Source organism: Podarcis gaigeae (assembly GCF_964106915.1).
Source record: "Podarcis gaigeae genome assembly, chromosome: 16".
NCBI classification, from domain to species: domain Eukaryota; kingdom Metazoa; phylum Chordata; class Lepidosauria; order Squamata; family Lacertidae; genus Podarcis; species Podarcis gaigeae.
In genome coordinates, this window is record NC_139693.1 from 24,045,861 (window position 1) to 24,072,191 (window position 26,331).

At 46.3% G+C, this 26,331-nt stretch overlaps 1 protein-coding gene across 2 annotated transcripts in view; it reads left to right on the forward strand.

Annotated features, from left to right (window-relative positions):
* Positions 1-1,240: 1,240 nt before the first annotated feature.
* The window catches only part of SEC14L2 (SEC14 like lipid binding 2), a 34,515-nt gene continuing 9,424 nt past the window's right edge, over positions 1,241-26,331 (forward strand). Inside the window, exons 1-8 of one of the 2 annotated variants that reach the window (XM_083717467.1) lie at positions 1,241-1,401; positions 13,618-13,693; positions 20,139-20,182; positions 21,155-21,214; positions 21,347-21,535; positions 23,517-23,612; positions 25,096-25,156; positions 25,270-25,353. In XM_083717467.1, the coding sequence (XP_083573593.1) occupies positions 1,348-1,401; positions 13,618-13,693; positions 20,139-20,182; positions 21,155-21,214; positions 21,347-21,535; positions 23,517-23,612; positions 25,096-25,156; positions 25,270-25,353 (664 nt within the window). In that variant the 5' untranslated portion in view covers positions 1,241-1,347. The remainder of the gene's footprint in view (positions 1,402-13,617; positions 13,694-20,138; positions 20,183-21,154; positions 21,215-21,346; positions 21,536-23,516; positions 23,613-25,095; positions 25,157-25,269; positions 25,354-26,331) is intronic. The other variant, XM_083717468.1, reaches the window with a different exon arrangement.

Sequence of the window (26,331 nt, forward strand, 5' to 3'; positions counted from 1 at the left end):
TGGTACCTCGGATTAAGTACTTAATTCGTTCCGGAGGTCCGTTCTTAACCTGAAACTGTTCTTAACCTGAAGCACCACTTCAGCTAATGGGGCCTCCTGCTGCTGCCGCACCACCAGAGCACAATTTCTGTTCTCATCCTGAAGCAAAGTTCTTAACCCGAGGTACTATTTCTGGGTTAGCGGAGTCTGTACCCTGAAGCGTATGTAACCTGAAGCGTATGTAACCCGAGGTACCACTGTACAGAAATGAGCAAGCCAGTGATATTTTAGGGAGCAGGGTAGCAGGCGGGGCCCATTACTTATATCATAGGAGCCTACACAAGAGAAAAGAAAAGAAAAGAAAAGAAAACTAAACACTGTTGCTGTATGTAGGGGTTTTTTTTATCTTATATTTTGGAAATGCACATACAGTTTTTTCCCCTTTTAAATTTTTTGGGGCCCCCAAGAGAGTGGGGCCGTAAGCTATAGCTTGTTTAGCTTATGTTGTTGTTGTTGTTTAGTCGTTTAGTCGTGTCCGACTCTTTGTGACCCCCTGGACCAGAGCACGCCAGGCACTTCTGTCTTCCACTGCCTCCCGCAGTTTGGTCAAACCCATGCTGGTAGCTTTGAGAACACTGTCCAACCATCTCATCCTCTGCCGTCCCCTTCTCCTTGGGTCCTCCATCTTTCCCAGCATCAGGGTCTTTTCCAGGGAGTCTTCTCTTCTCATGAGGTGGCCAAAGTCTTGGAGCCTCAGCTTCAGGATCTGTCCTTCCAGTGAGCACTCAGCAGTGGCATAGTGTGGGTTGTCAGCACCCGGGGCAAGGCAAGTAATTTGCGCCCCCTAACCCGTGGATTTCTGCCCCCTAATCCGTGGATTTGCGCCCCCTAACCCTAACCCCCAGGTGTTGCACCCGGTGCGGCCGGCCCCCCCTGCACCCCCCACGCTAAGCCACTGGCACTCAGGGCTGATTTCCTTTAGAATGGATACGTTTGATCTTCTTGCAGTCCATGGGACTCTCAAGAGTCTCCTCCAGTACCATAATTCAAAAGCATCAATTCTTTGGCGATCCGCCTTCTTTATGGTCCAGCTCTCACTTCCATACATCACTACTGGGAAAACCATAGCTTTAACTATGCGGACCTTTGTTGGCAAGGTGATGTTTAGCTTATACAATAAGTAAATCCGGCACTGGCCGAGTGCGCAGAAAGAGACCCGCGCCCCTCGCCAAGAGGCACGTCCCCTTTAAGGGCCGGCCGGGGCGGGGCTTGGGAGCCTGGCAGAGCCCGGCTGGCCATGAAAGCCTTCGGACCGGAGCACCGGCTCGGCATTCGCCGGTTGGATCAGCTGCAAGAGCGCGGGCCACCATGAGCGGGTACGTTGGCGACCTCAGCGCCAAGCAGGAGGAGGCGCTGGCCAAGGTAAGAAGAGATGATCAAGAGGGCTAGGAGCATGAACCTCATCCAGCCATCCATTCTTTCTCTGCGTTGCGTTTACTTCGCTCAGTTCTTAGGGGGCTGGCTCAGATCCCCCAATTCTGAGCCCAGCGTAGCCCCACTTCTTAAGCACACGTAAGCAGTAGCTATGGGGACCGATTCTCCCCCCCCCCCTCGCCGTGATTGACTTATCCGGTTTCAAGCATCCCGCCCCCGTCCTTGGTGCTGCAAAAGACGCCCTGCGATCTCCAGGGATAAAACTGCCCACTTCCCTTAAGCCGCAGCCTGACTCTGTGGACATGTTTACTCAGAAGTCGCCGCCGCCGCCGCCCTCCTTTGATTTCTAAGGGAGGGGTTTCATGGGCGTGGCCAGGGGGGTAGGGAGGGTAGCTGCCTCCCCTTAAATCAAGTAATAAATAAATAAATTACTTTCCTGAAAGTAGAAACTGTAGGAAGATTTTGACAGGTTTTTCTGAGCACTTGGGGTCAAAAGAAAGTTATTTTCAACAACTGTTGTTGAAACGTTTCTGTCCGAATCTGCTAGATAGAGCCAGACAGAGGATGACCAGTGCCCCACATTCGTCCTGGCTACCTGCTCCCCTAACATAAATCCTGGCAATGCCCATGGGGGGGGGGGGGCTATGCACATGCAGGGTTGGAGTGCTTTTTTTGGGGGGGGAACCCTCTGCAATCATCCTGACGGGTCTACCTTGCAAGGTTGTCGTGTGGTTGTTCTTTATCTCCTTCCCTTTTCTCTCTCTTGGCTCCTCTGACCCACATTTACCTAAGAGGTAAACGGTGGGTCATGATAGCAAGCGAGATCTCTCTCTGGCACATACCTCAAAGCTCTTCAGTAAGGCTTGTGCAGGTGAGAGAGAGACTTTCCCCGGGGGTTAAGTAAAGGGCAGGCCGTTTCTTAACCAATGTCCAAGTGGGTAACTTACATAAGGTTGTCCCGGCCGGGCCAAAGGTCCCTCTAACTAATCCCATGTTTTGCGTCCCAGTAGGTGCCAGGCAGTGAATTTCTGGGGAAGTTTGTCAGCAGGGGAAGAAATCACAGCATCTCCTGTCCCCCTCACTTCCCACTAGTGGTTCAAACCCCCAGCATCTGAGACTTAGAGGTGCAAGCAAGCCTTGCCACAAATGGTGCTCTTCAGGCCTCCATCAACCGTTAAAAGGAGGAACAGTTTTGGGTCCCCTTGCCTGCTATGTTCAACTGCAGGCTAGCTCATTTTGCCCAGCATCTAGTTCCTCTACACCAGTAGTTTTCAAAGCGGGTGAAATGGCCCCCATTTCATTTCTACTATGAAATCTTCAGGGCCCTGGAGGGGCCCCAGAAGTGACTTTCTTTCTTTCTTTCTTTTTTTAAAAGATTTTTATTAAAGTTTCAAAAATTATATAAAAACAAAACAAAACAATAATACAAACAGACAAAAGTAAAAACAAGTATAATTTCAATCCCTTATTTTCTTATAACTTACTTCCCCGACTTCCTCATACCTCCCCTCTCTGTATTCCAATTTCTAATTTATTAATTCAGCAAATCCTCTCCCTTATTTTTCATTTAATTTTTAGCCTTTCTTTTCTTTTTACTTAACCATTACAGCTGGAAACCACATAATTTCTAAACCAACGTCATTCTAACATTCATTAATTTTGCAATGTTTCTTAAGATAGTCCTTAAATTTCTTCCAATCTTCTTCCACTGTCTCTCCTCCCTGGTCTCGGATTCTGCCAGTCATTTCCGCCAATCCCAGAAGTGACTTTCAGCCACATGGTGTTTTTTTATAAAACTTGCTTTGAAAAGTGCATTCTCCATGTAAATAACATTTCCCTAGTTTTCACACCTCCCCCCGCCACCATAACTCAAAAACTATAAGGCATAGGGGTTTTTTTTAATCACACCAGTGTCTCCGACATGTGAGATAATCCAGCATAGCGATCTTAATGAAAATCTGACATGTAGTAGTTAATTAAAAAAATAAATAAATTGTGGTGATCTGTCATAGAACAACCCTGCCAGAGAAGATAATGGTAGTCACTCAGAGCTCACTGCTGGTGGCGAAGGGGCCTCTCCGTAACAGTTCAGGGCACCCCAAAATGTAGGTCCACCACTGCTGCCACCTGGGGGGGGGGGCGGTGGGGTCACCTGGTGCAAGAAGCTGGCAGGGAGCACAAGAGGCATGAATTTTTATCAGACTTGCTGGATTCCCTGGCCCAAGTTCATCAAGTTTCTTGAATTAATTAAACTAAATAATTTTCATTGGATTTTGATTATTGTAATACTGTTTTTCTTAGTGGGTGAGCTAGGGGACACTGTGGATGAGTTTATAGAATCGGGGGGGGGGGGCAGCCTGAAAAAAGTAGCCTGCTTTAGAACCCCCTTACCTCACTCCGCATTTTACTGCTTGTTTAAGCTTAGAGGACCTTTGCTGGACCTTTTTAGGGATTCTAAAAACACAGGGTATCCTCCATGTTAATTTGCAGATTTGTATACATTTGTGTCCTGGTTTGGATGAGAGAAGAGTCCCCTTCGTATGTACTGTAGAAGTTTCCACCTTATTTTGGAACGGTCCTGTTTTTTTGCTTCTGATGTGATTGGCACTCAGCCGCCTGAGTTTGCTCTTAGAAGGACAAAATGGACAGTGCAATGAAATGTTGCAATCTATTCTTACCTTTTCTTAGAACTGCTCCTACTCAGGGTGCAAACCAGCCAGTTCTCCTCCAGCAGGCTTAAAGCTTTGCGCAACAGCTCGCCAGGTCCTCCTCACTTGAGTGTCGCTTAATTGCTTCTCCACTTTTGCAAAATCTCAGGAACTGCCAGTGATTCAGGTTGTTCCCTCTTTTGTTTCTCAATGGCCTAGTTTTTTCTCAACATCTCCAGCTGGCACTCACCACCTGAATTTGCTGTTGGAGTGAATTAAGGTGATTCTGCCTGTGTGAACACAGAGTTTTGGCTCTGCTGTTGTGCTCCTGGCTAATTGACCTCTTGGCCCTGCAAATCTGCATCCTTCAATTGTTTTAAAGTTGTTTTAAACCTAGTGCCTGTTGCCATATCTTCTGGTTGCAAATTTCGTAAACCGTATCTACTGTTTTGTATTTATTCTTTCCTCCCCACCCCAGCAAATCCCCTTCCTAGGAACATAGGAAGATGCCAAGCCAGACCATTCATCCACCCAGCTCAGTATTGTCTGCACTGACTGGCAGCAGCTCTCCAAGGTTATGCCAGGGATTGAACTTTGGGAGCTTCTGCCTCTTTGTTGTGATCCTTCCCTTAATTCACAGGAACCCAGGAAGCTGTGTTCTGTTGAGTCAGATTGTTGATTCATCTAGCTCAGTATTGCTACACTGACTGGCAGTGACTCTCTAGGGTATCAGGCAGATGACCTAACTGGAGATGCTGAGCATTGAACCTGGGACCTTCTGCATGCAAAGCAGATGCTCTGCCACTGAGCTATGGCCCTTGCCCAAATAATTCTGGTCTTGAAGTCTGGTCCTTTCCACTGATGCTGCACCTTTGATCAGTTGTAAAAAGTTGTAAAAATAAAAGTGCAAGTGCATAAGGAGAGCAGGCTGAATGATGACCTCTAGTCTGGCACCTGTTTCCCATAAAAAGCATGTGATGCCATGGTGATGCCAGATGCCCTCTTGAGAAATTCACTTGGAAGAACATGAAGGAAATAGCTTTCATTGGCACCTGGCGTTCATTGGACCTGCAGAAACATTTCCTACAGCAAAGGTCTGCAGTTTACTGGTAGAGCAAGTGCTTTGCATTCAGAAAGTCCGAGGTCCAGTCCTTGGCAGAGCCATTGCCAGACAGAGTAGACAGCGCTGATTCAGATGGACCAATGGTCTGACTCAGTCCAGGGATGCTAAACCAGATGGGCCATTGGGCTGATCCAGCAGGCTCTTCTTATTTTCTGAAGAGGATGGCTTTTAAACACTGCTCAAGCAGGCTGTGTTTAAAGTCGCATCCACACTGCACACTGGTTCCCCTGTAGAATGCTGGGAGCTGTAGTTGACTCCTTGCAGAGCTACCATTCCTAGCGCCCTTAAACTACAGTTCCCAGGATTCTATGGGGGACATCATTTGCTTTAACTGTATGCTGTATGTATGTGGTTTTTTTATGTATGTGTGGGTCTTTTTATTGATTGTATTTAGTTATAAAAAAATATTTATCTACCGCGGCATCGTAAAAAGTATATCACAGCGGTTTACAACAATATAAAAACATGAAACCAAGCAATAACGTCATAAAAAGTGACAAAGAAGTTAAAAGCAATAAATAAATTAAAAGAAAATATCAACAGGCCAACATAGGGAGAAGTCCTGCATAGGCCTGATGGCAGAGGATTGCACAGGACTGAGCCAATGGCACTCGATTGACCCATCCTGCAACATTTTATTTTTTTTTAATAAATAGGGGTTTGGGGCTTAGAATTTCTTTTTACACTAGGTGGTCTTTCATACCTAGATTGCTCAGCTACTAGGTGGGAAAGCATCTCAAAAATACTGTATAAAAGAATAATCATGTATGTTCAATGAACACAGGCAAATAGATACAGCCAGCTCATGAGAAGCTTGAGGGCAACAGAATTTTAAGGCTGAAAACTTTCCCTTGTCTAGGGTAACTTTCACCACCCAGGTGACCTCCAGATCTTTTGGATTACTACACTCCCCAGCCCGTGGTGGTACAAAACATATAGAGGGCGCCAGGTTGGAGGAAGCTGCCCTAAGGAAAAAGCCCTACTGAAAACAATAAATTTACTACTAAGTAAAGAATAGGCTTACGGTGGCACTGTGGGTTAAACCACAGAGCCTAGGAGTTGCTGATCAGAAGGTCGGCGGTACAAATCCCCGCGACGGGGTGAGCTCCCATTGCTCTGTCCCTGCTCCTGCCAACCTAGCAGTTCGAAAGCACGTCAAAGTGCAAGTAAATAAATAGGTACCACTCTGGTGGGAAGGTAAACAGTGTTTCCGTGTGCTAGCAAGCCCTAGGCTCGGTGGTTTAGACCACAGCGCCACCCGTGTCCTCAACAAAAGATGAAAATGGTTGATGATATATTGTATTTTAAATCTTTTCTTTACACAATAAGTCATCAACCATTAAAACCTTCCCTGAACAGGGCTGCCTCCAGATGTCTTCTAAACTTCCAGGCACAAAGCTTATTGGATGGTGTCAAAGCAGAGGAAGAACAATTGCAGTAGTAATTAAAACCGGATTACCGTAATTGCTTTTTTTTTAGGCCACGTACAAGTTCAGGAAGCCTTGCGTAGCATTCTCATGCTTTCTTTTGCATAATTGGCTCAGCCTGCATTCTGAAATAACAGAGTCTTGCGGAAGCAGGTTTGATTTATTAATGTAACTCCCCACTTTTTTTATGCATGCAACACTTAAACAGACGAGGGCAGGTTCCCTTCCTCACCAGGCTGCAAGCAATGCGTCGCTCTGTGGGGTGTCCCACAGGGTGGAGGAGCTGGCACTTTTGCCAGGGGAATGTGGTTGCTTGGAGACTGGTGGAAGGGGAGGCATACAGAGTGCTGCATTCACGAGTTTTGGGCGCTGCGGAAACTGCACAGGCTCTTTCCATGGTGCTTGGTATTTTGTGACCAAAGTGAATTCAGAACTTAGAATGGGCACTCCTTGCTTCACTTACACTCACCTTTGCCAAGCCCCTTTTCTACCTGGGAGGTTCGGACTGGTAGTGGCCAGAATGTAAGCCAGGAAGTGCCCGATTCAAACCTTGTTCAGGCTAGCCATTATCCTCCCAACCTTAGTTTTCCTATCTGCAGTATGGGGATAACAATACGGCATTTTACTTTGTTTGCCAAAACTGTTTGCACATTCCAGCTCCGAGGGCCTTCTGGTGGTTCCCTCTGTGCGGGAAGTGAGGTTGCAGGGAACAAGGCAGAGGGCCTTCTTGGTGGTGGCCTGTGGAACGCCCATCAGATGTCAAAGAGATAAACAACTACCTGACATTCAGAAGACATCTGAAGGCAGCCCTGTTCAGGGAAGTTTTTAATGTGTGACATCTTAGTGTATTTTTGGTCTTTGTGGAAGCCGCCCAGAGTGGCTGGGAAATCCCAGCCAGATGGGCAGGGTACAAATAAATTATTATTATTATTATTATTATTATTATTATTATTATTATTATTATTCCATGTATCTGGAATCCTAAATGTGACAATGTGGTGGGGGCTGCTTTTTTTTTGAACTGTTTCTTTATGGGGATAGGTGATTTGCCTGTTTAGAGGGCGTTCTAACATTATCAGTTTTTCTTCTGTGAAATGGGTATTTTCTGGTATCCACAACAATTTCCTTGGGTTTCCAAATGTGCCACAAGCTCCAGCCCCCAAACTGGGGGCCTTCAGCCCAATATAAATCCTCCCCCCGTAATAGTTGAGGCTACTGTTATATGAAATATATCCCAGTAGTTATAGTTCTCCCTCTGCATACCTCTGCGTTTTGAATACTGTAATCTGTCTTTTTATGAGAAATTGTATCGTTGCATTTGTGTTGCCATTGGGGTTTCCAGCAGCTTCTGGAATCAGCTGCTGTAAATTGTCCATAGGTAGCTCTAAGCTGCCATATCACTAAATCAGTTCCAGTTGTTGTGCAATAATGTCACACTTGTCACAAGGGCTACTGAACTGGCTGTATAGGGGCCCATCAAATGATTTGAACTACAGCTCCCATTAGCCCCAGCCATTGTGGCTGTATGGTGCTGAGGGTGATAGGAGTTGTAGTCCAAAATATTCAGAGGGCCTCAGGTCAGTGGCCCCCACTGTAGGGGCAGTGAGCAACTCTGCACCTAAGTGTAACCTCTCCCAAATATTCACGGCAGGATCCAATTCTCACAGCCAGCCAGCTGTGCTGCAGTTGCCTAGCAACCAGAATACATCTTCCTTATTCAAGAAATATTTCTTTTTCAAAAGTACCGGTTACATGCCTAGAGCTTTCACTGAGTGGCAGGTCACCATCTTTTAGCTTGACCTCCTGCACAAGGTCGTTGTGAAGATCCTTCAGTGTGGCAGCAACTACAGTGGTACCTTGGTTCTCAAACTTAATCCATTCCGGAAGTCCGTTCCAAAACCAAAGCGTTCCAAAACCAAGGCACACTTTCCCATAGAAAGTAATGCAAAACGGATTAATCCATTCCAGACTTTTAAAAACAATCCCTAAAACAGCAATTTAACATGAATTTTACTAACCAGCGATACCACTGATCCATAAAATGAAAGCAATAACCAATGTCCTGTACTAAAAAATAAGTAAGTATTGCTGCATCATTTTTGGTATTTGTCAACATCCTTTTTTTTTGTCCAGGCAAGCCTCCCCAGGTATGTAGAGCTGACATGCATTTTCATATGTCTTTTTAAAAATAATGCATGTTCCAAACTGTCAGATTTATTTATATTTTGGTGGTGTTGTTTTTTTAAGTCTGCCTATTTTTAACTTCAGACTCTTTATTTATTGCTTTAGTGTATATTTTATGTAAACAGCTTAGAGGGCCCCTCCCACACCTTGCCCACCCAATTAAGTGGTATACAAATTCTGTTATATAAATATACATAAAATAATATTTCCAAGCTGCTTTTCAACAACTTTCCCAAGCTGGAAACAAATACGTAAATCCCATTTGAAAGTAAACATTAAAATATAGCAATTCAAATCACAAGCCAATTAAAAAATGCCCTGTACCAGAAAAATTAATTAAGAGCACTCCCAGCTGCATGTACAATAAAATCTTTGATTGAACGCCATAGAAAAAAAATATTCATCCCTAACAACCAATGTGCCCAGGCACTTTTATTTTTTCCTCTGCAAAGATGGGAACTAGAAACTTAAAAGGCAGGGAGAAAAGGATATCTGGGAGTTACGATAATCTGCAGTGGATACCATTTGTAATTTCTTTGAGATCCTGTTAGGGGGATTAGAAATGTTGGCAAACTAAACTTCTGCAGGGAAACATGCTGTGCCCAATATGAACCATGCGCTTCTACTCTCTCCTTCCACCCCATGGCCTAGAACATTTTAAGAACCAAATAGGCGTTGCCCGTGAGAACATGCTGGGAAGCTGCAGGCCAAGGTGATTGCCAAGCTTCTTTAATTTCTGACACCTGTAACCCAGTTACAGATAGGTAGCCGTGTTGGTCTGCCATAGTAAAAAAAATAATAATAATTCCTTCCAGTAGCACCTTAAAGACCAACTAAGTTAGTTCTTGGTATGAGCTTTCGTGTGCATGCACATCTTCAGATACCTGAAGAAGTGTATCTGAAGAAGTGTGCATGCACACGAAAGCTCATACCAAGAACTAACTTAGTTGGTCTTTAAGGTGCTACTGGAAGGACTTTTTTTTGTTTTGACCTGTAACCCAGTTTCTTTTCTAACTTTTTTTCTTTTTTTTCTTTTTACTACCACTAAATATAATTCAGAAATAAAAATTACATACATTGATATTTAGTTTATTTCTTATTTACCGTCCTATTTCCTCCCAAACATTGCATACAACAATACACATATGTGCAGACACCCCCACACACCCCCACACAAAATGATAATAAGGAAAGTAAATATTTTTCCCCTTTTATCTTCCAAAATCTTTTCTTCAACTCTGACTTCTTGTCAAGTCCCTTTGCGTATATTTTATCTTAAATTTGAATTTACACAAAACAATAAACCTTTCTATATAATTTTTCTAATACATTCTGAAAACATAATAAATCCTTAATTGTTACCCACCTCCTTTTAGTTCCTTTATCAGTCTAATGCTAGCACAGAGTCAAAACTATTTTTGAACATATCTTCTATAACCATCCCATTTTTCCGCAAATTTTTGCTTTGAGTTTCCTCTGAGTTTACTAGTCAATTGAGCTGTCTCCACCAATTCCTGTAATTTGATTTGCCAATCTGTTATTTTTGGAGCCTCGTGATCTTTCCATCCCTTGGCCACAAGTATACGGGCCGCTGCGGTTGCATACAAGAATAGCTCTCTTAGATTTTTTGGGATCTCTTTATCTATAATACTTAACAGAAATTCCTCTGGTTTTTTTAGTAAAGGTTATCCCCATCATCTTTTTAAATTCATTGTATATTTTCCCAAAAAAAGTATTAAACTTTTCACACGTCCTGGCGTCCACCACATGTGGATCATGTCTTTTCTAACTTTTTTCTTATGAGCACTTCCAAGTTTTATTTCCAGGTTTGGGGGTTCCAAATCATTGCTTTCGGAAGCGGCGCTGATGCATTAGCACGGCATTTCCCAAAGTGCGGTACACGCCCCCCTGCCCCCAGGGTTCTTAAATTGCATCAGCCTCTTTCATACGTTTTTAAACTTCCTCTGGGTTATTCTATACTTCCAGTAGTTCATCACCGTGAATTCTGCCTCCAGGTTTTGTTGACTGCAAAGAATGTATGTCAGGTCGCTGACCTTTCCACACTGCTGGGTGGATTAGCTTCTAAGTCGTGTAAGTCCTGTAGATCTTGAGCCTCGTCTCAACTTCGATAAGGCCTGTAGCTGGAGGAATGACTTTTGTAGCTGGAGGGATGTGCTGGTAGCATAAAGCTAAAGGGACCCCTGACCATTAGGTCCAGTTGTGGCTGATTCTGGGGTTGCGGCGCTCATCTCGCTTTATTGGCCGAGGGAGCCAGCATACAGCTTCCGGGTCATGTGGCCAACATGACTAAGCCACTTCTGGCGAACCAGAGCAGCACACGGAAATGCCGTTTACCTTCCCGCTGGAGCGGTACCTATTTATCTACTTGCACTTTGACGTGCTTTCAAACTGCTAGGTAGGCAGGAGCTGGGACCAAGCAACGGGAGCTCACCCCGTTGCGGGGATTCGAACAGCTGACCTTCTGATCGGCAAGTTCAGCTGGTGGCATAAAGCTCTGCGAAATTCTTCCAACTTCATGTCATAGCTGTCAATTTTCAGATTTGAAAATAAGGGATCAGCAGCCTCAGAAATAAGGGATTAGCAGCCTCACCTGTCCCAGGGACAGACTACGGGATATCTAACAATCCGGGATAGCAGCGGGAAACAGCGCTGGAATAAGAGAATTTTCCGCAAAAAAGGGGAAGGTTGACAGCTATGCTTCATATCCCTTTTCCCTCTTTGCACAACCCTTCCATGCTGGCTTTTCCCAATGATACAGCTGGCAGTCGCTGGGCTACTTATGACCCAGTTCTAGCTGCAATAATCTAATTAGCTTCATTAAGAAGAGAAGATATTCCAGCATAATTTTGTGTTTCTCGAGGTCTCTTTTTGTACCTCGGAGTTGTGCAGACCTCTGGAAGCTGGCTGGCGTCTCTCCAAGTGCTGGATCGATTGTGTATGTTGCAACAGGTTCCTTTCCTGCTGGAGTGTGCAGGTTAATTATTTTCTTTGTTTACAATCTCTTTATTCTGCCCAATATAAATGAACGGCATTCATGCTAGAGCTAGAAGGGGACCAGGTGTGTGTGTGTGTGTGTCATGGTAGTATCAAAGCATAAGGCTGTGCTCAAAAGGATGTATCCCAGAGGTTGCGATCATGTGCGATTCTGGCAAATGTTGAATTGTGTGGCAATAAGGCTGAATCAGAGAGATATACCTGGCAGAAGAGGCATCTGATGCAGAAAAGCATTGTTTGCCTTGGAGAGGCATGACCAGGTATTGTAATTAAGAGCATTTGGCATGTCAGTTTTGCTGGCTCCATCACGGCTTTCTCGGTGGCAGCTCCCAGACTTTGGAACTTGCTCTCTGGAGAAGCTAGACTGGCTCCCTCCTTGCTGTGAAGACCTCCTTGTTCTACAGACTGCTCTTAATTAATGGGCTGATGTCATTGTTAGTGTTGCACGCCATTTTTATCTCCGAGCGGTGAGAGATTCCAGGGGTTCCAGGCGCAATTTCCTAGGGTCCATGGTTTATTTACACATACTGTACTTTTCCGTCTATAGGACGCCCCCGTGTATAAGACTCAAATTTAAGAAAATGGGGGGGGGGGGTGACACAGAGTTGTTGAGCTTTTTTGGTGAGGGATCACCCAGGGTTCTTGAGCTTTTTTTAGAGGGGATTGCCGAAAATCGCTCACCCGCACGTGTCACAAGATCCGCCTCCCCTATGTCCCGCCGCCGGCAGAAGCTGCCAATCACCCGCCCAACTGCCAGTCAACACCACCCACTGATGCAGCAACCAATCGAATGTCCACCCTATGCACTGTCCATGTGTAAGATGACCCCCACTTTTATGAATGGAGGAAAAAAATATTACACTAAAAGGTCTTCTCAGTTCCATAGGCACAGTCCTGGATCCAAACAGACATCAGACATCAGCCGATTCATGGTGTTGTCTTAATAAAGGGATAGTCAACCTTTTTATACCTACCGCCCACTAATGCATCTTTCTTGATGGTAAAATTTCCTGACCGCCCACCAGTGCTCGATGGAAGGAGGATTCAGCTTGTGCCGTAGAACCCCCTACCGCCCACCTAGAATCCTGAAATGCCCACTACTGGGCGGTAGGGACCAGGTTGACTACCCCTGCCCTAATAGCACATCCCTAGGCTATCGCCTAACACAGAAGGTCAGCCTGCCTTAATTCACACTTGACACTTGGCTTAATTAAAGCATCTTCAAACATTGATTAAATTTTAACACCACTGGTTTCAAGAACTTAGGGTGTCTGGCACCCACAAACTTACAACATTATTGTAATTATTTGTGTGTCTTAAACTGATTTTATATATGTATATAGTTTTAATTCTAATAATGTTTAATAGTTGTTGTTTTCTATGTTTTTAGTGATTATTGGTTTTTTAGTGATTATTGTTTCTATCTGTTAGGGGCCTTGAGTCATGTTAGGGGGAAAGGCAGAGTATAAACAAACAAAGAAATAAAAATACCCCCCTCGTGGAACTACAATTCCCAGAATTTGCTGGGAAGAGGGATTGATTGTTAAGCCACTCTGGGAACTGCAGCTCTCAGCACCCTTAACAAACTATAATTTTTAGGATTCGGGGAAAGCCAATGGCTGTTTAAAGTATAAAATGTATAGTGGAGGTAGCTCTTTTATTTGGAAATAAGTCCCACAGTATTCAACAGGACTTAACTTCTGGGGATGTCTTGGTTGCATTATAGAAAGGTGTGAGAGCAAAACTCTGTAACGGGATCCTAAATCTTTACACACACACCCTCTGTGTTTTCCATTTTTCTCCTCAGTTCCGTGAGAACATCCAGGATATCCTTCCTCTGCTGCCTATCACAGAGGACTACTATCTCTTGAAATGGCTCCGAGGTAAGAAGGCCTGGGGGTTGTTTGCTTTGTGCCACGAAACACTTGATGCAGTGGTTAGCCTAACAACATCTACACCAACTGGCAGGGACTCTCTAGGATTCCAGATGGCCCTTTGGCCTAAACCACTGAGCCTCTTGGACTTGCCAATCAGAAGGTCAGTGGTTCTAATCCCTGTGACAGGGTGAGCTCTTGTTCCTCTGTCCCAGCTCCTGCCAACCTAGCAGTTCGAAAGCACACCAGTGCAAGTAGATAAATAGGTACCACTGTGGCAGGAAGGTAAACGGCGTTTCCGTGTGCTCTGGTTTCCGTCACAGTGTTTCGTTGCGCCAGAAGCCGTTTAGTCATGCTGGCTGCATGACCCGGAAAGCTGCCTGTGGACAAACGCTGGCTCTCTTGGCCCGAAAGCAAGATGAGCGCCGCAACCCCATAGTCACCTTTTACTGGACTTAACCATCCAGGAGTCCTTTCTCTCCAAGCCCTACCTAGAGATGCTGGGGCTTGAACCTGGGATCTTCTGCATGAGCTACAGTCCCTTTTCCCTGGTTCTCTGGTGGTTTTTGTAGACTTGCCTGCAAGTGCTCGCAAGTGTAAATATATCAGCTGCGGCCTGGAAGCTGGTATGGAGAACCAGACAGGCCACTGCAGGAACAAGAGGTGTGTGTGTGTGTGTGTGTGCTTATCTTCCCTAACTGGGATGAACGGAGAGAGTCGTGTGTTTTTTATCACCCAAGATTCTTTTGCTTGCACTTTCTCTGTTTGGTAAAGTCCAAAAACCAGAACGTACCAGGCACAGGCTTTGCATTAAACACAGCGGGTCCACAAAGAGGCAGATCTTGTTCAGAATTCCAAGGCCGGGCCCAGGTGACTGAGTGCTCAATCCAGATAGCATTTTTATTAATGTGTGCAGCTAGCCATGGTCACGCAAACTCGGTACAGATTTCCCTGTTCTTTTTTAAACGGAGACACCAACCTAATATGCTCCAGGTCTGATATGCTCCGGGTCAGTGTTTCTCAACCTTTTCCAGCCCATACCTCCTTTTAGCTAACAGTTCGAAAGCACCTCAAAGTGCAAGTAGATAAATAGGTACCACTCTGGGGGGAAGGTAAACGGCGTTTCCATGCGCTGCTCTGGTTTGCCAGAAGCGGCTTAGTCATGCTGGCCACATGACCCGGAAGTGTACGCCAGCTCCCTCGGCCAGTAAAGTGAGATGAGCGCGGCAACCCCAGAGTTGGTCACGACTGGACCTAACGGTCGGGGTCCCTTTACCTTTAAAATCCCACACTCCTCCTTTAAGTCTGGCTCCTCTAATTATTTTATTTAACTTTTCCAATGGACTGAAGTTTTGTGACTTTTTTTTTTTACTTATATCTGCCTATATACATAAAAACGTAAGACTGTTGCCACAATGCAGTTTGTGCGGCTGCCAAGTCCCACAGGAGGAATGGCAGGCCAGCAAGCGAGTGAATGGGGTAGAGCAGGGGCGTTTCACACAGCGGTTTAGCGAGGCACTTTGTGAAGTGGCTCCCCGCTCATTTAAAAGGGGAAAGGGCCTTGGATTGAGCTGGGGAGGGGAATAGGTGAGGGGGTGGGTGAGGTGTAAATTGAGTGGAGGGAGTCTAGCAAAGCAGCAGGTGGGTTAGTGAGCGGAGTGAACAGGGGCAGCAGTCCCTAGTGGTACAATCTTTTTTAAAAATACTCACCCCACCCTGAGATCTTCCCACACCCTCCTAGATAAGAAGCACAATGCCAGATGCTTTAGACTACAACTCCCATCATCCCTGGCCATTTGTTCTTCTCACTGGGGCTGATGGGAGCAGATAGTTTTGTGGGGGGTTTTGTTAACCTGATTTGGGAATGTTTCCACTTGCTTCAGGAAATTTCCTGTTTCTTTAGATCAAGGCTAGTCAGTGCAGTGAACGCCAAACGTTGTTGGACTACAACTCCCAGAAGCCCCAGCCAACCTGGCAAAGTGGGCAGAGGCAATGGGAGTCGTAGTCCAAAACATCTGGAGGGCACCAGGTTGGGGAATGGGCGGAACATATTTTTATTAACAACTCATAATCAAAATAAACTGGATAATTTTTAAAATCTCTCTTTCCTTCCCCATGATGGCTCACCACATTGCTGTCTCTGTTTTATTACATTTCTATGCCAGCTTTGCTCCAAGTAGCTCCAAGTGGCACACACAGTTCCCCTCCTCCCCACTTTATCCTCACAACAAACCTGTGAGGTAGGTTAGGGCTGACCTGCATGACAGGGAAGAGCTTTGCAGTAAGTGCAATTACACCCACAATCAGAGTTTCTCCTTCAAATCTGCCAGACTCTTATTTCAACCAGTTCTGCCGCTTGAGACTCTGCCCTGGAGTTTCTGCCTGTTCGGAAGATAAGGCTCTCCAGTGAGAGATTAAAAATTATCAGACTGTTATCGCAGCCTTATCTTCCCTTCCCTGACCCCTGATATTCTCCAAAGTCCTATTAGCCCTGTGCTGCAATGGAGAGATGTTGCAACACAAGGGGCCGGTCCTACCATTAGGCGTCGGAAGCCATTCCCCATCTTTCTCAGCTGATGCCCTTGTGAACATACCACTGAGCTGTGTCCCTTCCTCAAATGGTGATGCTAATAGCGTATATATTAGAGTATTATTAGGAGTGTACGGAGCTGCCTTATGCCGAGTCAAACCAAAGGTCCACCTAGCACAGTATTGTCTACACAGACTGGCAGCAGCTCTCTGGGGTTTCAAGGCAGGGGTCTCTCTCAGCCCAAAGTGGAGATGCCAGGGATTGAACCTGGGACCAAGGCAGATGCTACTGCTGAGCTATGATCCTTCCCACTAAATCACTAACAGGGGATCCAATTCACTTCCCGAGAGTGAAAATGTGTGTTTAAGGCCCTCAGGTGAGCCCTGCTGGATCAGGCCAAAGACCCATCTGGTCCAACATCCTGTTCCCACAATGGCCAACCCACAGTCTCATTGTTGAGCAACAGCCTGCAGAAGAAGAAGAGTTTGGATTTGATATCCCACCTTTCACTCCCTTTAAGGAGTCTCAAAGCGCCTAACATTCTCCTTTCCCTTCCTCCCCCACAACAAACACTCTGTGAGGTGAGTGGGGCTGAGAGACTTCAAAGAAGTGTGACTAGCCCAGGGTCACCCAGCAGCTGCATGTGGAGGAGCGGGGAATCGAACCCAGTTCCCCAGATTACAAGATTACCACTCTTAACCACTACACCACACTGGCTCTCGAGAGCTTAGTGGAGTGGGAGACCAGCCAACTGTAGAAGGTGTCTCTGAGGTATCCTCATCTAAAGTCAGGTCCAGTCCTAGGGTCAGCCAAACAGCAATCCATGTGGTCAGGGAATCCGATGATCAGGTGGGGTCAAGGGTCAAGATGAGCAGAAAACAGCAAGGTAGGGTGGGACGCGGGTGGCGCTGTGGGTTAAACCACAGAGCCTAGGACTTGCCGATCAGAAGGTCGGCAGTTCAAATCCCCGTGATGGGGTGAGCTCCCGTTGCTCGGCCCCTGCTCCTGCCAACCTAGAAGTTTGAAAGCACATCAAAGTGCAAGTAGATAAACAGGTACCACTCAGGCGGGAAGGTAAACGGCGTTTCCGTGCGCTGCTCTGGTTCGCCAGAAGCGGCTTAGTCCTGCTGGCCACATGACCCAGAAGCTGTACGCCAGCTCCCTCGGCCAGTTAAGCGAGATGAGCGCCACAACCCCAGAGTCGGCCACAACTGGACCTAATGGTCAGGGGTCCCTTTACCTTTACCTAGGGCCAGTAACTACAAGCATTGTTTACAGCCACTGACTGCTGCTGGAAACTCTGCTTAAGGCGGCTGAAGCCAGCTGGTTCTCATCAGCACCTTCTCCTCTGTGTCCTTGAAAGCTGATCAGCTGTGGGTGGGGTCACTCTGCCTTCTCCCCCTTCAGGCTGCTGTTCAGCAGGCGAAGCAGACTCCTGGCCCATGTCATTCAGAGGCATTTCCTTCCTCCGACAGTGGAGGCAGAACGTGGCCTCCGAGGTTGGTCCTCATCCATGAATTGGCCTGAATCCCCTTTAAAGCCATCCAAGTTGGCCGCCACTACATTTGGGGGAACAAATTCCAGAGCTCCTGGATCAGTCTCGGTCCAGTAATACCTGAAGGAGCGTCTCCACCTCCATCGTTCTGCCTGGACACTGAGGTCCAGCGCTGAGGGCCTTCTGGCAGTTCCCTCACTGCGAGAATCCAAGTTACAGGGAACCAGGCAGAGGACCATTTCGGCAGTGGCACCCGCCCTGTGGAACGCCCTCCCACCAGATGTCAAAGAGAAAAACAACTACCAAACTTTTAGAAGACATCTGAAGGCAGCCCTGTTTAGGGAAGCTTTTAATGTTTAATAGGTTATTGTATTTTAGTGTTTTGTTGGAAGCCGCCCAGAGTGGCTGGGCAAACCCAGCCAGATCGGCGGGGTATAAATAATAATAATAATAATAATAATAATAATAATAATAATAATAATAATAATTAGCTGCCTTTTTCTGAACCTGTTCCAGGCCTTGCCACCTGGCCTACTTGCCTGTTTGGTCTGGTTTTAATCAGGGAAAACCTTCCAAAGGATAAGAGTCCATAAATCAGATTCAGGTGCTCTGCCTGTCACCTGAAATCTGCCAGAAAGGGTTGTCTCTGGCTGGGAAGCCTCTGACTTGACCTGACCAGGACATCTCCCTCCCCTAACCCCCTTCTCTCTCTCTCCCTAAGATGGGTCCTGACCTTTGAAATAAACTTGGTTCTTGCAAGCTGCTTCCCTCTGGTTCATTAGCATTCCTTGGGTGTGATCCTACTTGCTGAAAGGGAGATGTTGTTGAGGTGTGATTAATCCTTGAAGGCGCTGGCTGTGAAGAGCCGCCCTCTTAATCCCTGATTATGTTCCACTGAGAATAAAAACTGGATCAGGCACGCCCCATCTGACGCCGATACCCTGGGGGCTAACAGGTTGCAACAGCTCCTGCGGCAACGTATAGTGACCAGATGCCTGCTTGTCCCACAAGCAATTGTACGACTGATATTTATAAGGAGGTCAGAGGTGAAATGGTGACCTCTGCTGCAGGATTTTGTAATGGTTTTGCAAACATCAATGATTATAGAACAGTAGAGCTGGAATTCAGCCCTGAGTGCTCACTGGAAGAACAGATCCTGAAGCTGAGGCTCCAATACTTTGGCCACCTCATGAGAAGAGAAGACTCCCTGGAAAAGACCCTGATGTTGGGAAAGATGGAGGGCACAAGGAGAAGGGGACGACAGAGGACGAGATGGTTGGACAGTGTTCTCGAAGCTACCAGCATGGGTTTGACCAAACTGCGGGAGGCAGTGGAAGACAGGAGTGCCTGGCGCGCTCTGGTCCAGGGGGTCACAAAGAGTTGGACACGACTAAACGACTAAACAAGAAGAGCTGGAATGAACCTCAAGGTTCATCTAGTTCAGGGGTTAGCAAACTTTTTCAGAAGGGGGCCGGTCCAATGTCCCTCAGACCTTGTGGGGGGCCGGACTATAAGCCGCCACCCCCCTCACAACTCTCCCCTCCCTTCTCCACAGCACTGGATGAGCCCCAGTGGCTGCTTACCTGTGTCTTGCGAGTGGCAGGGGCTGGCGGCTGCGGCGGTGGGACGATGAACGGCGCACAAAAACATTCCGGAGAGGGGCTGCTTAAAATGGAGGCCGCTCAAGCACTGCTGCTGTTGGCACCAACAAAGCCCAGCTCCCTTCCTTCTCTAGGCAGGACGGGGAGAAGCCGGGAGGGAGGGAGGAGGCGCCGCCACCGCCGTGGGAGGGAGAAGGAAAGAACGTGCGCGCTGCTGATTGATGCGGCGATTCCCGGACAGTCCACAGGCCAGATCCGGAAGGCAGTTGGGCCTGATCCGGCCCACGGGCCTTCGTTTGCCGCCTTTCAACCCTCTGCAATGCAGGAATTGCAGCTGAAGAATTCCACCGCTAAACAGCTCTTAGCATCATTCCTAACGTTTAGCCAGAATCTCATTTCTTGTCATTTGAATCTGTTAGTTCGGGTTCAACCCTCTTGAGCAGCAGAAAACAAACTTGCTCCATCTTCCACGTGGCAGCCCTTCAGATATCTGAAGATGAAATGGTCACGTTTGCTGTGAGGAGGAATGAGAGGAAAGCAGAAATAAATAAAAGTGGAGACTCTGGGGCCAAATGACGGTCGCTCAGCATGTCGCTTTGAAGTTGGGCGAATCTTTGTTTACCGCAAATGGCAGCTGTGGGGAATCCGTTTTTGAAATGTAGCAACCTTGCTTGTTTATTGGAAGGATTTACCCTTCAGATAGAAGCACATCTGGAAATGGGTGCAAATAGGCGCAAGCCAAAACAGCTGCGTTCATATAGGTGCTGTTACCTTTTAGCACAGGTATTTTGCAGGTTGGTCTCTAACCATTCATGATCTTCTTTGCAGCTCGGTGTTTTGACTTGCAGAAGTCTGAAGCTATGCTCCGGAAGGTAAGAGGCTCCTTATTATAAATATCAAAACAGATGCATGCAAATCGTAAACTTCACACTGATAATTTGTATAATGCAGTAATTCAAAAACAGTGGTCTAAGTGCCTCTTCATTCAAGTAGTCTGCAGTGTGACTGTGGATTTGAAGGCAGGAGAGGGCACGGCTGTTGTGTTACATATTCATATTGATTTTTAATTGCATTTTTAATGCTTGTGTTTCTTTACCTTGTATTTTATGACATTGTATAAAATACCGTAATATTATTTTATTTCTTTGCATTCTCTGGAATTGTAATACAGCAAAATGCACCATATATGAGAAAGCAATAAAAATACAATTAAAAATCATGCAGCCCCTAGTATAACATTGCACCACATCCACAACAGGCAGAAAAATCATTAGGTGGTCCATCAAGCCCCTCAGGAATTTTTAATTTTTTATTTTGGGTGTGGGGGGTGGAGGGTCGAGGATCGTTGGTATAATGCATCCCAGCAGGCCCAACGTATCATAGAATACACTGGGTCCCAAAAGGCGTTGTAAAAGTGGCCTCGTTTGCATATAACAACTCAGGGGCTGCCACAGAGAAGGCCCTCTCCTGGGCTCCCACCCCCCTGAACTTTTGAACACTGTAGGGTCTGTCTGTAGGGAAGGAGATGGCCTTTCTGAAAATTGGGCCATAAGAATTTAGGACTTTATAAACACCTTGAATTGGGCCTGAAAACAAACCAGCAGCCAGTGCTGCTGTGTGAGAACAGCGGTTGTATGAGCTCTAAGGTTAACGCCAGCCCATAATCTGCCCGCTGCATTTTGGGCCAGTTGAGTTGCCATTTCTGCATTGTCTTCAAGGGCAACACCACGCAGTGTGTACTGCATCCCAGTCGTCTGGAAGAGGCCTAAGATGACCTATGTCTGACCACCATTTGTCTTCTTCACTAATAGTTTTCTCTTTTTGGTCCGTCCCCCCCGAAACAGCATGTTGAAACCCGGAAGCACATGGATGCAGATCATATCATAGAGTGGAAGGCCCCAGAGGTGCGTTCCTAATTTATTGGCTTCGTCCATACGTCTGATCCTGCCCCAGATTCCCCAGATTTTCCTCTTACGCATAACCAGCTGCCTCTTTACCCTCGGCCTGCTCACCTGCTTGCATCTTGGCCCCCACAGGTCATTACAAAGTACATGGCCGGGGGAAGATGTGGTTTCGACCGGGAAGGCTGTCCCATCTGGTACGAGATCATTGGACCTCTCGACGCCAAAGGGATCCTCTTCTCGGCTTCGAAACAAGATTTGCTTAAAAAAAAGTTCCAGGACTGTGAGATTTTACGGCAGCTGTGTGTGGAGCAGAGTGAGAAGGTAAGGCCTGGGTACCCAGCCTAGAATGCCTGATTTCATGTCTGCCACATACATGTCATACAGGCAACAACCAATTTTACATGTGTCCGATTGATGCATGACTGCGCATGCGCATTCAATATTTCTCCAATGAAAATAGGGACATCCAATTTAATTATTTTTATTTTATTTTATTTTATAAATTTAATTTAATATAATTATTATTCATACATACATACCACCCTGCCCATCTGGATGTTAGGATATTTCCGTTCCACCTTAAAAGGGAGCAGGCTTGTGAGTCACAGAGTCTGCGCATTTCCTGTTCTCAGGATGTTTATGTTTGCTATTGCTTTCGTTTTCTCTCTCTCTGCGCCAGAACACGCTAGCAGGCGGTCATGTTTTTCTTTGTTCTGACCAACGCTGAATAAACATTCTAAATGATACCCTCCTGAGTGCAACTTTTGCTGTGTGAATTCTGCTGACAGAGTGTGCACCAGCCCAAGAATGTGGCAAGCTATTTCTTAGGCTTCGTGTCGCTAATTGCTGATACTGTATCTACGGGAGGTCGATGGATCGTCCGGCAGCCGGCTTGGGGGCTCAGATGGACTTTATCTCCCTGGCAGTATCCCAACACTGACTGGGTTGGCCCAGCCACTCTGGCCTGCTTCCAACATATATAAAAACATAATAAAATATTAAACATGTTTGCTATTACAGGGCTGCCTTCAGATGTCTTCTAAAGGTCGTATCCTTATCTCCTTGGCTCAGGGGTTGCATAACTCCGTACCCTCCAACATTTCTCCAATGAAAATAGGGACGTCCTAAGGAAAAAAGAGACATTCCGGGATCAAATCAGAAACTGGGACTCCGGCTTCTGTAAATCCGGGTCTGTCCCTGGGAAATAGGGACGCATGTGTGCACCACAGTGACCCGGAAGTGGCTGAAAAAGGGGTCGTAACAGGACAGGGCATAATGGGCTTATGCATGCACCACCGTTGCACATGATGTCCTGGAACACAGCCCCCATGCAAATTGGAGATTGCCTGCACTTTTAAAGCACCACGACGTGACTTTAAAACAGTCATGTTTTTTCCTTCCCCTTCCCCTCACAAAGCTACAATTCCCAGAAGCGTTTGGCAAGCTTTCCCTCTCCGCGGGGAACTCCAGGAATGGTAGCTCTGTGAGGAGGAAAATTGGGGTCTCTCCTAACAACTTTCAGCACCCGTAACAAACCACAGCTCTTTAAGCGCATTTAACAAACCACAGTTCTGGCAGGCTTGTCTTAACATTCTTAAGAGCTCTCCTTTAAAATGTAGTCTTCTGCATGTAGTCGCCTGTTACATTTGCTATGAATTTTCTGTGCGGAATTCTTCAGCGCAGTCACCTACCAACATTCTGGCCATGGGATGACGGGGTATCCGATCTCAACTGCTAAATTTAAAGAATAGTCACCGTCTTGCCACCCAGATGTTATTGGACTGTAATTTCACCCTAGCCAGGACAGTTTTAAGACATTGTCCAAAATGGATTCCCGATTGCAGGAGGTTCGGTCCCTTCCAACTCTACAATTCTATGATTTTGAAATATACTCGGAGTCGAGAGTGGATTTCATGCTCTTTATTCAGCTCATATTGGTGAGGAGGAATGGAAGTTCCCCCAGAATGTCTGCTTTATATACATTATTTACACAATGGGCCCCACGTGATTGGCTAATTCCCGGATTCACTTGTAGGCCAATCAGGTTGCGGATTCACTTCCACCTGGAGCTGGATTGGGTGGCTCCTGTGGACCAATCAGACTGCTGCATTCTGTACCCTATTGTTCTAGGACCAATCAGACTGCTGCCTTTTGGATCCTATTCAACTCAGTACATAACAGATTCTATGATTACATCTGGAGGATACCAATGTGGCAAAAGAGAGGGGGGGGAATGGTTTTAGATGTTTTTGTCTAAAGCAAGTTTCGTCTTCTCTCTCTCTCTCTCTCTCTCTCTCTCAAGCTGGGGAGGAGAGTTGAAACAGTCATGATGATTTACGATTTTGAAGGGCTGGGCCTGAAGCATCTCTGGAAGCCAGCTGTGGATGCTTATTCTGAGGTGAGAATGGCAGGGAATCCACCCCATTGCGTCTCTGAATGATTGTATCTGCTGTCTGGGGTGCAGTTTTAGTCCTGTATCTTGGTCCCAAGAATTCCCTCCCCACAGAATTGTCTGTGGCACCATCAGTATGTCATATGCTAGAGACACATCACTCCCCCCCAACCCCCGAATATATTTATTTGATTTTCCATATTAAAATTTACATTCATCACACATCGTATTATCTACATACTGGATTCCTTCAAATCCCCTTGACTTCCCACCTCCTTTTTGTGGAGACACATCTCTTTGTCCTCGCCTTTGACCCCTGAGATGTGTATTTTTTAAGGACCCAACTTATTCTTGCAACTGCAATCTGTCTTGAGCTGTTTTTAATCATTGGTTTTTTAAAACTGTTGTGATGTGTGAAGGGCAGGTAGTTAATCAAATAAATATTATGAGCAGTGTTAGTATTCACAATATGGATTGATTTTTTTTCTGTTTGTATTTCGTATTTTTAATACCGTTTGACTCATTGTAGTGGTTAGAGTGTGGGACTCTGGACCTGGGTGCAAATCCCTACTTGGCCATGAATCTCATTAGGTGAACCTTGGGCCAATCACTGCCTCTCAGCCTAACCTACCTTACAGGGTTGTTGCAGGTATTAAATAAGGAGGGAGAAAGCCATGTATGCCGCCTTGAGCTCACTGGGGAAACAGTGGGATGTGAACGCAATAAAGAAATAAAAAATGTGTTCTTACAGAAAGAATAAAACTATGGAATAATAAGTATTTTAAAAAACCCACTTAGAAACAACCATCAAAAAATTTCAGAATGAATTAAAATCAACGATAAGCTAAGCTCAGAGCTACAAACACCCCGTGAAAGAAGGGGGAAGTAAGCTCAGACAAATATTTCTCTACAGTGTTTCTCAAACTTGGGTCTGCTGCTGTTTTTGGACTACAACTTCCATCCTCCCTAGCTAGCAGAACCAGTGGTCAGAGATGATGGGAACTGTCGTTCAAAAACAGCTGGAGACCCAAGTTTGGAAAACTCTGCTCTAGATGGAACTGGGCAGAGTAAATGTTAGAGAAAGGGACGCGGGTGGCACTGTGGTCTAAACCACTGAGCCTCTTGGGCTTGCTGATCAGAAGGTTGGCAGTTTGAATCCCCACGACAGGATGAGCTCCCATTGCTCAGTCCCAGCTCCTGCCAACCTAGCAGTTCAAAAGCACGCCAAAAAGGTGCAAGTAGATAAATAGGTGCTGCTCCGGCAAGAAGGTAAACAGTCGGTAAAACTGTCTGCGGACAAACACCGGCTCCCTCGGCCTGTAAAGTGAGATGAGCGCCACAACCCCAGAGTCGTCTGCGACTTGACTTAACTGTCAGGGATCCTTTACCTTTAAATGTTAGTGAATCTAGATACATTAATTGCTTCCATAATTTGGCATATAAAGCACCTCTGAAATGTTTTCCATTCCCCCCCCCCCTACCCTTTCAGCTTCTTGCCATGTTTGAAGAAAACTATCCTGAGTCCCTTAAACAAGTCTACGTTATAAAAGGTGAGCTTTGGAAGCAAAACTTGGGGTGGGAAAACCCTTTAAAGCCTGAGGACGTCATGGGAAATATCTGGGGACCACATGCCACTCAGTCAATTTCTTTGTCCCTGTTACAGCTCCCAGGCTCTTCCCCGTGGCTTACAACCTGGTGAAGCACTTTCTGAGCGAAGATACTCGCAAGAAGATTGTGGTCCTAGGAGGTGAGTAGGATCTGCCTTTGCTGGTTCCAACATTTCTAGGAAACGGGAAACATAACAGAGGGAGAGCCAAGTACTTTCCCTCCCCCCAAAAGACCAAACTGCCCCCCTCCCACTATAAAATGTGGCAAGCAAAGCAAATACAAGTGTGTTAAGCCCCTGCTGTTTGGACTCTGCATTTAATACCTTGCTAGCTTTCTCCTTGGGTGCATATCACCCATTTTTTCCTGGTAGTGTACACAGCACATGGAAATCATAGGAACATAGGAAACTGCCTTCTACAGGCTTGGATCATTCAGCTTAGTATTGTCTGCACTGACTGGCAGCAGCTCTCCAGGGTTTCAGGCAGAAAGTCTCTCCCAGCCCGAGCTGGAGATGCTGCCTTTGGGGATTGAAGCTGGGACCTTCTGCATGCAAGACAGATGGTCTGCCACTGAGTCATGAGACCTTCCCCTACAACAGCTATAAAGGTAAAGGGACCCCTGACCGTTAGGTCCAGTCGCGGACGACTCTGGGGTTGCGGTGCTCATCTCGCTTTATTGGCCGAGGGAGCCAGCGTACAGCTTCCGGGTCATGTGGCCAGCATGACTAAGCCGCTTCTGGCGAACCAGAGCAGCGCACGGAAATGCCATTTACCTTCCCGCCAGAGTGGTACCTATTCATCTACTTACACTTTGACGTGCTTTTGAACTGCTAGGTGGGCAGGAGCAGGGACCGAACAACGGGAGCTCACCCCGTGGCGGGATTTGAACTGCCGATCTTCCGATCGACAAGCCATAGGTTCAGTGGGTTAGACCACAGCACCACCTGCGTCCCACAACAGCTATATGAAGAAGCTAAATTTGGATCTGCCAGTTGATCTTTAGATGGCTTGAAGGCCATTGACAAAGATTCTCAGACTGAAGGTGTTCCAAATTAAGGATTCCACCCACTTCCTCCCTAGTCACTTGCAACCTGGTCTCGCAACCACCTTGCTTTTTG